This window comes from Brienomyrus brachyistius, chromosome 6 (assembly GCF_023856365.1).
Source record: "Brienomyrus brachyistius isolate T26 chromosome 6, BBRACH_0.4, whole genome shotgun sequence".
Classification (NCBI taxonomy): domain Eukaryota; kingdom Metazoa; phylum Chordata; class Actinopteri; order Osteoglossiformes; family Mormyridae; genus Brienomyrus; species Brienomyrus brachyistius.
This window is the reverse complement of record NC_064538.1, coordinates 18,288,257-18,302,904: the sequence shown is the minus strand read 5'-3', so window position 1 is coordinate 18,302,904 and position 14,648 is coordinate 18,288,257. Positions and strand designations below refer to the sequence as shown.

Genomic DNA, 14,648 nt, shown 5'->3' with positions numbered 1-14,648 from the left:
TATAAACACCTGACCAGTATTGGAGGTATTTTCAGCAAAAAAAAATAAAATGAAAATGAGAAAAAGAAAATACAATCTCCACTTTGTCATTTAGTTTCAAAGTCTGTGCGCAAAAACAGCACCATTGGCATTTAAATTTTCCACTCATGTATGAGTCAGATGTGAAAAATTAAAAAATAAAATTAAAAACCCTTTTTGTCTTTTCATTTTACAATTTTACTTTTCATTTCCTAGTTTGGCTACTGATCACTGACGCTACAAATAAGAAGCTAAATGAACTGGAAGCTGAAAATAAGTCAACTTAAGCCGCGTGTGAATTTGCCATTAGTTTGGGCGACACGGGCTACCATGGGCAAGAAACACGAGGAGAAAGGAATCGCCAAACGCAACGAGAAGCACAGCAGTGATCAGTAGCTCCGCCCACTGCCCCGCTCCGGTTAACATATATTTGCATGTAGTGAACTTGAAAATGAGTAGGAAATTTTAATTTTTGCAGGATTTTTGCGCAGACTTTGGAAACTAAATGGCAAAGTGGAGATTGTATTTTCTTTTTATCATTTTCATTTTATTTTTTGCAGAAATACCTGCCATAGATCAGCTGTTTGAATGATATAAAATATCACTGGTTGATGCATATGAAAAACAAGTGTACAGTTTTAAGGCCAAAAACGTAATATTATAATTCCAGAAAACAGTTTCCCTTTTGGTAAAGAGCAGAGAAATATTAATGCTACTTTAGCAAAGCAATAAAATCCTGGCTGTCTGCCAAAGCATTCTGCCTAATGAATTTGTCCTGAATAAATTACAGGCATTATACCGGCTTATAAATTCATATACATTTTTAATATAAGTATTTAGTATATAGGAAAACATCTTAATTTTTTCCAAAAAAGCAGTAAATATTGTTGTTGCTCTTTTTCAGAGGGAATAATTAATATTTCATTTATGTGAAAAAATGACCTTTTTACTGAATAAACTATTTTTCACTTTAAACCTAGAATCCCACTTCATGCTTTTTCCATGCCTTCATCTCTGGCGTCCATCTTTGACTACTAGTCTTTGCCAACAGGTATTTCCCAAGCAGCAGTACTTGGCTTTTAGCTGATCATTACCTCTTGTCACCCTAGAATAGTTTAGATATGGAATACCCCCACCCTCAACGTAAAAACCTAAAAATAATAATGATCCACACAACTGGTATTTGTCAGAAGGGGACATCTGAAGGTTATACCTTTTTCTCAGAAGCTGCTCTCAAGGTATATTTTCCCATGAGCCCTTGCCTGGCAGCTCGCTAACGGCAGTGCCTCTCTGACCCAATCGAACCATCCCATGCTCTGTGACTCAGTGGGCCTTCCTGCTAACTCTTCCTGCTAACTCTTCCTCTCCCTTCGTTGGCTATCCTTCAGAAAGCTACTTCCACAGAGTTAATCTGACCAGCCTACCAAGGTTCTCACCTTACTTACCCGGCGGCACATCGATATCGCTGGCCACCTGTCTGCCGGCGCCCTCTGCAACCCCTTGGCAAAGTCGCAATCCTTGTCATCTGTGACCTCTTAGTAGGTTGACTGAGTCATAGCCAAGCAGGGCAAACATTTACCAGAAATGTGTATCTGTATCCAAATTGCAATGAATAAATATGGTCTAAAATAATACAAGACTGCTCTATATAGGATGTCTTTGTAACTCATCTTTTAAAACATTGTTGCTCCTTATAATGATGACCCACAAATCTTATAATGATGACCAGAAAATACCTACACTTGTTTAGGATTTTATCTTTAATAAAATATCTTAATATAATTTCATTTGAACTCTTAAATGCAAAAGAAAAACATGTGACAATACAGATCATTGTTTCATTTTCATTATAATTTATTATGTTATGCGGAGGTTTTGTGTGGGCAATTTACTTAATGTGTGAAAAGACCGCCACCTAGTGCTGGTTTGTTTCATTACAACTGGGAATATCAAGTCATGAACTGATGGAAACCTTTAGTTATTTCATTACATAAGTTTAATAAAATTCTTTCTTGTGTCTGGTGTTTTCAATAAAAGAATAGGGAGATAACTGTTTAAACGACCAAAAGGGAACGCGTGCATATTTTTATGGAAAGAAACTTTTTAATAGCCATGTACCCACGTGTCTCAATCAGTTTTAATCCTAAGTCATGTTTAATAAATATTTATTCAAATATTAAATACCACAGACAAAAAATCATGTTGTGTCAAGCTTTGAGACTATCGACACACGGCCCCAGGATCTTCACCTTGAAACTCAGACAAAACACCCTTGTGATCTTGGGTTTGACTAGACGGTCAAATCACAATCACCACAAGGCTGTGCTTCTTAATCTGTGTTCAGCACCAACTAACCACTTCCCAACATTTTTTTCTGCTTTTCCTGCTGTTCTTAAGTTTGTCTTGGGTATAAATTGCCCAAACTACTCGTCTCAAGTCAACAGTGGAAGGAAAACAAGCTGAACATAAGGGCACACAAACAAAAACCGCGAACACTTAGGAGTTATTTTCTGTGTGGGGGTATATATTCCATATATATATGTAGAATATCTCAAATGCTGGCTTAGAGGATGTCTGAGCGTTATCCACCTCTCTCAGGGACATACGTCCTGAACACCGTGTACATTTTTATATTTTACTGCCTGGTGCTATATTTATCTGATATGTTTCTTTAACGAATCCGGTATTCTTTATAATTTTTTTTTTTTTATTTTACTTAGGCTGCTGCGTCTACCTGCAAACTAGTTAAGAGAGGCTTGCTGGAGACTCAAGAGTGGAAGTACAATGGCATTGTGAGAATGAAAGAGATACGAATGGGCAATCCAGTAACATCCTGCACGAGTAGAGGGGGGCGCCATGCGACAGTCACACCGCAGGCCACACGCTGCAGGATGACCCCACTGACCTTGAGGGGAGAGATGTGCGAGTGGGACACGTAGCCGTGCACGTTCTCGATCTCCGACAAGTTCTTCTCCGACACATGCACGAGCTCTGGGGCTCGCGCCTCATTGGTCAGCCGGGGGAAGCCATGGTCTTGGGGGGGTGAGTCTTCATCCTGATACCGGTACTACCCAGGATAGAGAGTAGGGAAGTGGATGGAGGAATACAAAGAAAGACAGAGATAGGACTGTGTAAAGGGTTTGCCCCTATAATACATACAATATGACAACAAGTAATGCTGACGGACAATACATACAAAATATAGAAAATGGTACATTCTGTTATATCAGACTTGTTTTTTAGTTCGCCGGCACACCATGTGACACCCTGAGTTGGAGGGGCATGGATACCCTGGCACAGCCCTTTATAGGAGCCTCAAATTCAACCGTGCCCCCGCTCTCCGCTTGGCACAATGCAGAGAGTTTTCAGATGGAAAGTTTCTAGAGTAGAGGGGGCCCAAGGTGACATTTTGTCAGGGGGCCCAGGATGACAGTGATATCAGTAACATCACCCTTAGAACTCCCAGCTGCAGCTGCAGCCTCTCCTTCCAGACTCGCCTCAATGAAGATCCAAAGAGCCGAGAGCGAGTGAATCCACACACTCCGGATGGAGATGAAGCCAGAAGATGAGCCTTGAAAGCCTGGTGGGCACCTCCCCTCCCATTCAAACCCCTCTTTACACTTCAGCTCTCAGGATGAATGTACATCATCGCCTGTGACGTGTCCCGAGGTGGAAAAACAGCAACGAGGGGAAGAAGTGGCAAGAAGGAGCTTCTGGCTGTGGGATTTCACAGCTGCATCCAGCTCAAAGTCAACAGCAGGACCTGGGTCTAAACCTGCCTTCTGCGTTCACTAGAACAACATGCTGAGTATCGCCTAAATCAATATCGGCAGGACTAAAGATACAGGCTTCAAAACTTAAATGACTCTGCCATAAAGACTTTAGCTGATACTAACTTGAAACATTACAGGAAAATATACTGCTGCAAGACTTGGTAAAACATTATGTCATCAGTTTAAAAGAATAAAAGGTAACACGTTACATTAACTGGTCATTCACGATGCCTTTATAATGCACCTGTAGAACATCCAATGCACTTTCATCATGCATTAATAATGCATTCATGCAACATTTATAAGCAGCATATACATATTCCTTAACATCCTAACAATCCTTAGTAATACAATTATAATGTTTGTTATTAATGTATATTATTGTTGTCCTATCTTGTTCATTGGAAGTATTATACATGTTCTTGTATACTTACAAGCCGCGTATGAATGTTCTATGAATACATAATGAATGCATCATTAGGGCATTGTTAATGTAAAGCGCTATCGAATAAAATCTTGGAACAGATATTTAAGTAGACCAGGAAGCTAGAGATCTAATAATTATTGATATAATATATCTGAACTTTCTACATGTAAGTTTAGGTTCAGAAGTCATGTCAGTCCCTTTGTATATTACTTTGTATATCTGGATTCTGTCTCTTTGAAAACAGGTAAGATTGGATGGGCTTTAAATTGAAGCTGATTCTCCAAGCTTCCAAGACTAAAGGTGAGATATTTGTAGGCGTCTTGTAAAGGTGCTGATTCCGCATAGAGTGAGGCTGAGGGGCGGATATAAAGCATCTCGTCCTCAGGTGGCTAATCACTGATTTATGGAAGATGAGTGGGGTGGGAGTGGCATGGATGAGGCGGGGATGGCATGATGGGGGGAAAGCCCCCCCCCCAGGCTGTCTCACCCAGGGAGCGCTCATCAGGGCCGGATTCATACATGCTGGCGGGGGCTGGGCGGTGTGCGGAGACGCCTGAACCGCAGCCGGCCTGTTCTGTGGACAAGAGAGAGCATCCAGCACTGTGACTATGCGCCGCAGCACCAACATGCCAGTTAGAACCCACATCCCCTTCCCCGAGAGTGAGCCATGACACCCAGTGCAACACACACAGACAGACAGACTAAAACAAGGACTGCTTCAGAGGAACAGGCACAGACATCCAAAAAAATAACCCTTTAGATGCCACAAGATAGATACAAAAATGACAGACTCAGGATGACAACACAAAACCTGCCCACTGTACAATATTAGCACATTACAGATCAGCAGAAGAGTCACACATGGAATGAGCCTCCAGGGTCATTGCAGTAAACTGGAACAAACTCTGTTAAAATGAGCAACAACTTGCATATATCCATCCATCCATCCATCCATCCATCCAATTGCTTATGTATTACAGAGACTAGGCAGGGCTTAGGCTGCATAATACACAAGACAGGGGACACCCTCCATGGGATACTAATCCACTACTGAGCACACAAACCCATGCACACACACACACACACGCACACACGCACACCTTTCATCCATTTTTCATAACAGATTATCCAGCTCAGGGTGCCTCTAAGCCTGGAGCCTATCCCAGGAAACCCTGGGCACAAGGCAGAGGAACGCCCTGGAAGGGGTGCCGCCGCATCACAGGGCACAAACCCACGAACACAATTACACCCTATGGGTCATTTCAGAGACACGGATCTACATCAGCTGCGCATTTTTGGACTGCAGGAGGAAACCGGCTGTGAACCTGGGGAGAACAAGCAAACTCCACAGCAGAGAGTCGCCCGCTGTTGTGTGTTAAATCTGAACTGCGGGAGAGGCTTACAGAGCAACATCACTGAACTGCACTAATCATTACTGAAGAGGGCAATTACCTAAGAATAAGACCTAAAACATACATACAAAAGAATAGATGTAGGGGAATTAAACGTGCGAATCACGAAGAACAACTTCAGGCTCAAAATGGCCTTTTTGTCACCAAGTAAGACTCAGACACTTGATTTAAAAAAGAAAGAAATAAAATTTTAAAAAAAAATCAAAAGACCATCAGCTGCCTACTTCACTGGCTCGTTACCTCCCAGGTACCACCTCCCACACGCCATCCCCCTTCTAAATGTCACACCAGTTCTGGAGCTCTAAGCACAATTCCGTCGCCGTATGTCTGTTCTGCTACCTCCAAAGAGGCGTCCGTTCTTCAAGAAACGGGCAGAAATCGCGCCTCCTCATCGCAGACATCCGGCCCCATATGTACCGTTTAATTATATGCGCGAAAGGTCTGTTCCAATGTGCCCGTGACGATGCTCCCTGATTACTCACCGTGTTAATTACAGATGCACAAAAAGGACGCTGCGCTATTTTGGACAATCCCTCACGACACTCTGCAGAGGCACGAAGGGCTTTCTGGGGAGGCGGGGGGGGGGGGGGGGGGGGTGTCTATAACATTCTTTGTAGACCTCTGATGGAAACGTGAAGGTGCAGGGTCACCAGAACAAACATCTCTCTTCTGCCCCCCCATATAAAGCTAGTCCCAGAAAAGTACAGTGTTCAGGCTACTTCCAAGACTGGAAAGGAAGTTTGCTGATACCCAGCAGCCAACAGAGTCCCACAGCCGAGAACCAGTTTTGGTAGTCATGTGACTGCCAGTGTAGTTTACGGAGAATCTGGAGGTTTGAGAAACACTCCAGGTAGAGAGTAAGGAGGCTGCATGCCCCACTGCAGCCCAAAACAGCACTGGCAGGTTCCAGAACCTCAATTACATTTACAGTATAATACATTCCAGTAATACATATCCATCTCCTTTCAGATGGCAGCTGTGCATTTCTGCACATGCTTCCTCACAGAACAGCCTCTTTCTATATTACTTGCTCCAGCAGAATTTTATCCTAGTTGTAGGAATGAAACATCAGCATGTCTGCCGGCTGACAGTTAAGCAGCGTCTAGGCCGGCGGTGAAATGGAGACCTTCTTCTTCCCCAGAGCCCCTTGGAACTCGTCAGCAAGCCTTTGACCCGCTGCATCAGTTAGCGAGCACATGTCTGCAGATGCCAGTCTACCCTGAAAGGGCATCGACTTAGAAACCACGTGAGGAGCAGAGTCTTAAAGCACTTATGTAAGTCGCTCTGGCTAAGGGGCATCTGCCAAATGCTGTAAATGTAAATGTAATGTAAATGAGCAGGTTCAAGACAAAGTGAAATTGGGCTTCGACCAGCTTCAGCAGCTATACAGCAGCCCTGTGAAGACTGAATGGTCACCTTTAAGGACAAGCAGGGACAATGGGATGCAGCCAATGACCCCCTTTGGGGACCCCATAAACTAAAATTCCCTTGATGGCCAATAATCTAGGTCAGTGTTTCTCAACCTGGTCGTCGGGGACCCTCCATACTTTTTCTCCCTCCCAGCTCCCTGCCAGTCGGTCAGCATTTTAGTAGGGAGTTGGGTAGGAGCAAAAACATGGCGGCTTGGGGGTTGACAAGGACTGGGTTGACAAACACTGATCTAAGTAAAGCCAAACGGTAAAAAGCACTGTCTGTCTATGGGATTCAGGACACATTCCCCTGTTACCAAGTGTGAATTGATCTTGCGAAATAAAAAAATAAACTGAATCAGGAGTGTGGCTTCTTTTCAGAGTGGATCAAGCAGCAGGCAAATTGCAAATGGGGCTTATTTAAAGGCCCCCATTATCCGCCGCATTTGCACGAGCTCATGGGGGGGCATCCCCTGTGATTTTATATAATTACCAGGCCGAGGCAATCAGCAGGCACTTAGATCAGATGGCGGACACCCGATGATGCTTCCTGGCACATCGCTGCAGGCCAAGTGGCCACAGGGAGGCACTGCAATGCGCCGCACACCCTCACTCGCCAGCCCACCTCCAACGGCACAGGTAATCTTGCTATGTCAGGCAAATCCAGCGATGACGATATCTACAGCATAATCATGGCTTAATTAGCAGAAAATTGCACTGAGGCTCTAAAGCTACAGTGCCGGGATTAGCTCGCTTTCAACCGACGTTATCCAAGTCATTCTGGGAATGACCGCATTTCAAGCTCTAAAGAATTTGAAAGCACTAGAATTTACATTAGCTCTGTTTTGCATTCTTTATGCATACAGCAATGTTAAATACTGTAACACATAGCTTCAATTATTCTGTTCAGCAACATGTTCCTGGCAGAATAGGACATAAAACCACGCGACATCGTGATGAGAGAAAGAAATAGGGCCTTAATTTAAATACAGGGGTGTCAAATGTACGCAAATTAAGTGAAAGGGCAGGAAAACGAAACGATCAGGCTGGTGGTGGGAGCGTGCAGCTCGGCCATCAGCCTGACGTCATGCTTCTTTAGGGCCCCAGAAGCTCATTCTTGTTAAAAGGCTTTATTCAAAGAGTCCGCAGGGATTACTTGTTATCTCCATGGTGGTAAGCAGTTGGTAACTTGTCAAGCTTTTATGTAATCTGTGCTCTAATCCAATAAAAGGTGACGGGCATACATCTCCGCTCCATCATGCTGCCATTTTTTTCCCCCCGTCATGACTTGAGGACCCACCGGGAATCCACTGCCACAAGGTGCACTGAAGACCCCTACTGAGACACGGAGAAAGACAAATGAGATGTGGCTGCCAGGCGTTAATTCCCTTGTCTGGAGGGCAGGATCGCAACACAGACCATTTGCCGTAAGCAAATTACAACCCAGAGAACATCATCCCAGGGGGACACCTCCCTATGAACACACCGATACTGGTCAACTCGGTCTCATCCACCCTCTCTATCAACGCACCGCTTCCGGGTGACCTGGTCCCATCCGGCCTCCCTATCGATGTGCCGATGCCAAGTGACCCAGTCCCATCCACTCTTCCTAATATCCCACCAATGCAGGGCGACCTGGTGCCATCCACCCTCCCTATCAACACCCTAATGCCAAGCGACCCGGTCCCATATACTCTGAACATATATGCAACGGCGTCTGGGATAGTTTCGTTAACCAGAGAGGAGATGCCCCTTTTACTGTGTTCCCTCTCATTCCACATGACCCTTTATTATGAACAGGTGTCGACAAGTCACTGCTGCCTCCTGGCCATATAGACAGCACTCTTCCAGAATGTTCTGTCCTCTGTCTGAGTCTTTCGTCTTCACAATGGCATGTTTATTGTTGCAATAATTAAGTCCATCCATTTTGTTGCTGGTTGTCCTCTTCCCTTCTCACCTTCAACTTTTCCCACACATTATTGCTCTTCACCAAAGCACAGAATGAGATATGTGCTTCAGGTGTAAGTTATGGCTTCATTTACGACTTCATCAATAGTCCACTTGTTTGTTTCCCAAATAATTTTCAGGTTTTCTCCAACACCAGCATTCGAAAGCATCAACATCATTCATGTCCCATCTCTTCATTGGCCAGCTTTCACATCCACATAGACACAGGAATCACCATCTGCTTGAACTTTGTTTTACAGTGATCCCCTCATGATCCCTGTGCATGCATCCCTAGTTGTACTATTACAGAACACTTTGAATGTTCTTTTATTTCGTATTAGGACAAGCACAGCTCATAAAACATTGACTCCTATGTGTGAATCATTCCGAAACATCACATTTGATGGTGAGGCCCAAGATGTGAGACACTTTCATCTCCTCCAGAACAATTTATTCACGGCAGGTCTCAAACAGACTTCTTCTAATTTGAACTGAGGCATTTAATTGCGTCCACGGTCTAAGTGATCCCCACTTCCTGCCTCCGACCGTTTGCATCGCAGAAATGAGGGTGATCCTTCTACAGAAACTCCAATCGGCGGCAAAGTGAGACGGAAAATGTTGCCATCCGAACGTGGACAGTGGAGAATAGCAAAGTGATGCTAATTCGACATGATATCCCGAGTAATGTACACACTGTGTCTGGGAAGGGCAGGAATTGCACCTGGAGGTGGCTCTAAATCCCAAACCACTGGTCACGAAATGTCTGACTAAACGAAATACGAGTGATATACATTTCATCACCAGCAAAATGCACTACTTGCGGGGGGTTGTGCCTGGCTTAGTGGATTAGGACATTGTGTCTACGATCAGAAGGTCACTGGTTCAAATCCCCCGATCAGTAGCATGATTTCACCATTAGGTTCCTAAACCACAATTGCTCCCAGGATTGGCAGCTACCTGGAAGAAAAAAGCTGTACATCACAGTGGATAAAAGCATCTACTGAATAAATAACAATGTAATGCCTTTTGCAATCCGGGTGCGACAGGTTCAGAGCCTTGGAGGGGAACTCTGGCTCCTTCATCTTCAGTAATCACTCAGTTTCACAGTGCTGTCTGTAAACCTGAAGTACACTGCGCATGAAACATCTGTCAGGCATTAACACCAATGATAGCCACACACGCATTTATATATATATAAACTCTACATTCTTTGTAATAGCTTCACCACTCATTTGATCATAAGAAGCTCAAAGAACTGATGCTCTGTTAAATATTAGCTACCTCCTGTCAGAATAGTTTTAGTAGTTATTAGTTTTTAGTTAATGTCAGGCAAACAGACCTGGAACTTAATTCCACTGATGGATGGATGGAGGATTCACTGCTATTTATAAATCCACATTCATACTCCCCTCTTCCAACAGATGGCATTCATAACGGAGGCGATGTCACCGATTACTGAACTGCGTTGAGTATTTAACGGCTAGAGATGTTAACATCTGTGATGAGGTGAGGCTGACATTTTTGAGAAAGTGGGTCTCTCCTCTTATTAAATGATTAATCAATAAGCTCTCTAATTCCATCTCCATTTAATTACAATGGGGGAAAATACGCACTGACTCCCAGAATGTCTGTTCGAACAACCTCGCCGGACATGCTGCACTGGGCAAAAAGGCTCCGGTTCCCAGGCAGCGACACAAGGATTGAGTCTGATAGAGATAGAAACTTTGGGCCCCGGATGGGTTAGACTAACTGCCTGAGGAGCAGGTTCTTCCAGCTGAGAACTGGGCCAAGACTGGTGAGACAAACAAAGAGCTGTCAGAGGTCACACAGCTGAAGGAGAACACAAAGACGACCGTATAAATCCTATGCCAAGGATGCCAGTATTATTCGGTGGACTAGGAACTTCTCCAAAGGTCCAGTCTCCTAAGCCAAGCAAAGGCCAAGTTCCATACAATTGCCACCACTGATAACAGGAACCGCATTGCAGTTTGGGCCTCAACGGAATAGTTAAACCATGCCATACTGATGTCTACTTGAGGACAAAAAATATTATAAATGAATGGTGAATTGACATTCAATGGATACCACGGCTAAACAAAGCTAAATTAAATGCAGGATTGAAGTCACAGCACACTTCAATCTCGCACAAACGCTACAGGAAAGACATATCGATTCTTATTTTATGCAATATAAGAAGACAGTACCCCAGAGATTATTATCCAGGGCCTGCAATTATTTACAAGGAAAGTCAGACACAAAAAGAACAATCGGGGTGATGTTAAGGCAGAAACCGGAGATACCTTTAGCCAAGATTTTCTGTTCCTATGCAGCCCATCGATCAGTAAATCAGATAATGTTCTCACGGGCAGAAATCTGCATAGAAAGGATAAAAATATTCTCTTCCTGACGATGTCTCGTCATAGAAATGCATAGTACATCTGCCAGGAACATTAGCTGTGGTTCCTCCGAGCGCCGCATGCCAGCAGAGAGAGTGATGCTGGCTTCTTGGGAGCCAGCTATGAAACAATGGCGGACTGACACCTTCGTGACGGCTATCGTCCTGCAGAAGTGAGCAAGAGGGAGACACTTTCGGGCTTCCCTGGAGACTCTCTCTAGAACAGGATGTGCTCATGAACCACAAGCACAGTGCCAGTGGCAACAGCGCCTGAAGGGCCCTGATTGGCCATCTGGGGCCCCTTGACCAATCAGGAGGGTTCTGAACAGGGAGAAGATCTCAGTACATCTCAGTTTGGGAAGGTGTTGTTTTGTGCACAAAACAAACTGCTCATTTGTCACACAGTTAAATGTGAAGGTACAAGTTCAGCTCCCATATGATTAATTCCTTTGCAATTATGACTTGATGGTAGTTGTGCCCTTAGGCCATCAAGCATGGCCCTGAACCTCGCTGACAAATGCTCCTGGGGACATCCAAGTGACAGCCAACCCTGTGCTCAGACCACAAACTCCACTCTCACATGTACGTGTGTGTGCCAGTTTCAGAGAAGACTAAGACGGGATATACAGTATGAAAAGAAGCATCCCAATATACCTGCATACTTAATATTATTACGTCAGGCACCAAACAAACTATGAGTATATCTGCAGTATGTGGTAGTGAGGAGGATGGTCAAATTTGTGCACTGTGCTGGATTGGACAGGAGAGGATGCTCCCCGTGTCAATGGGCTGCAACTTGACCTTCGCTTGGCAACAACCCGCTTGGGAAGACAGGACAAGCGGGAGCCAGACGCAAAGCATCACACGCCACAAACTCACCCAGAACCCTCTGCACACGCTGCACACCAAACCCTTTCTGGGACCTCTGCTGCTTTCACAGCCTGTATGTGATGCCCCAAACGTCTGCCTGCCCTATCTTGCATGTACACGACAGGCGACAGTGCGACATAATCACCATTTGGAAGGCTGTGGCCAGGAAAATTAATGCCTGTCCTTTAATGCAGACGTCGTCCAACTGAGGGCGCCACCAAACATGGCCCCTATGGTCACCATGGGAGAGGAGTAGGGGTCTCTGCTGGGCTGGTAAAGGCAGCGAGACGAGCAGAATCTGAGTGCAGACAGCCAGCAGGGGTAACTGTGGCCGATACAAGCGGACTTCCTTGTAATCCTTGGCAACTAATTGTGTTCCTTCATTTACTCCATCACTGCCCCGCCTCCTCCCTGGTCCAGGCACCATAAGACAACTGAAGCAGGACCTCACCGTAGCTTGTTAGTAGAGCATCTCACAATCCGATGAATTAGCTTTAATGCGAGTTTATCCTAAGTTGCCTAAAGGAAACTGTATAGTCAGCTGGAAATAAAAAAAATTGACTACAGCAGCATCCACAATATAAAACATAATATAGGCTTTAGTACAGCTAACTGAAAGGCTACATAGGTCAATCATGACATGCTTAGAAAGAATTTGACTGTAGCATTAAAGTCAACACACTTACACAGTATGCAGTGCAGTTTTCCTCTGTGAAGTAAATGTCTTGGCAATCTCTCTGACAGTAACAAGACTTTTCCGATTAGCAACATAAACACTGCATGACAGAGACAGTATGAAGCAGAAGAGAAAATCTGTGTTTTATTCCTTGATTCATCAACTGCAACGTTTGAAATCTCCCGCAGTTATGTTTGTCCCGGCATGTGTACTGCAGTACATACTCCTTCTGAATGCTTCAAAATGGGAGAAATGTCAGAATTAAAAGTATCAAATAAGCAATAAGAGCGACAGTGGAGCTAAGTGCCCTTTAAAGTAGAGCCACAAACACCAGTTAAAATCTCATTTAGGGTGGACCTATCCCCCAAGGAGGCAGCTTAAGGATTCTATCAGAGTAGAAATCATAAGTTAAAAATTGAAGTGCTACCTCGTCTGAGATGCCCCCGAGCCAGACAGCCTCCCTGATTCCACCTCCCTGAAAAGGCATTCGCAGGCCCGGCGACGGAAGGCACACTTCATGCAGCCAGCGGCGGAGCGCGGGACACGGATGCAAGCGGTCGCCTACCTTGCATCCGAACATCAGTGACAGTGAGCTGCCGGCGCATGCGACTCTGCAGTGGCAGAGCACGGGAGAGAAGCAGTGGGGCTTTCTGACAACTGGAGACATGTCTTCTCCGGCGGCGTGAGGAGGATGGAGCAGGGTGGGGTTGGGGGGAGGACGGGGTGTGGAATCTGGCTGGCTGGCTGTTGGAGGGACATGAATGCGCTCAGAGTTTGGGAGGGCGGTAGTGGAGGGGGGGCTCGGGGTGGCTGTGGAACTGCTTCCCTCCTCGATGTGTGGGGACCGGCGGGTGCTCACTGCCGCAGCCATGATGCTGCTCTCTCCCCCGCTCTCTTTCTCTATCTCTATCCATCTCGCCGCCTACCTGGTGTACCTCCCTCGCTTCTCCCATTCCTCTCTCTCCCTCGGTTTCCCACTTCTCTGTTTGAACTTCTCTCAACTGAAGTCAAAGCCACTCCCCACCCCTTCTGTAATTCATACATGATCGAATGACGCGTTTTAAATCAGTGAGTGACAGGGGAGGGGACCAATCAGTTTTCAACTGGGGACAGTGCCTTTGTATATACCCCTGCCCCCCACCAAAGCGCACACACACACACATCGCTATTCTGTGACCATGCCCAAATAGATGGGTGAGGGCGGGGTTGCCAGTGAGAACTTAGAAAGATGGCTGGTGACCGATCATCAAAATGTAAAATACAACAAAGCCAATGAAGCGATGACTTCCAGTTAGAGGCTTGACAGGATCCAAAAAGCCCAGCAAACTTCACTTCCTGAATCCCACAATCCCATCAAGAGAGTCTAGCTGCATTCGGCAGTAGAGTGGAGCTCCAGCAGAAATACGTCACCTCCACAGTTAACACGTGATCTTTAAGGACATAAAGTGGAGCTCCGGTTAGGGTTTATTCGCTGTAACACAGAGTTCAGGTCATGTCTTTCCTGTGGAGGTGACGTATTTCCGCTGGAGCTCCACTCTACAGGCGTCTGCGGCTGGACCCTCCTCAATCCCATTGGCCGCGGCGTCCCGTCCAGCACCGGCCCTCTAGGCGGCTTAATGAACAGAATAGGAAAAAGTGTCGAAGATAAAGAGCTGCTTCACGCACAAGTTAAATGTCCAAGTCTAACGCGTGTTTACAAGATGTCTGAAATGAAGGGGGGA

The 14,648-nt window shown here is 45.3% G+C and overlaps 1 protein-coding gene across 9 annotated transcripts in view; it reads right to left on the bottom strand.

Annotated features, from left to right (window-relative positions):
• Window positions 1-14,648, bottom strand: part of dlg2 (discs, large homolog 2 (Drosophila)) — a 214,765-nt gene that overhangs the window by 125,267 nt on the left and 74,850 nt on the right. For all 9 annotated transcript variants that reach the window (XM_049017487.1, XM_049017488.1, XM_049017492.1 and 6 more), the window contains 2 exons: window positions 4,706-4,792; window positions 2,924-3,085 (listed from right to left, as the gene is read on the bottom strand). In XM_049017487.1, the coding sequence (XP_048873444.1) occupies window positions 2,924-3,085; window positions 4,706-4,792 (249 nt within the window). The remainder of the gene's footprint in view (window positions 1-2,923; window positions 3,086-4,705; window positions 4,793-14,648) is intronic.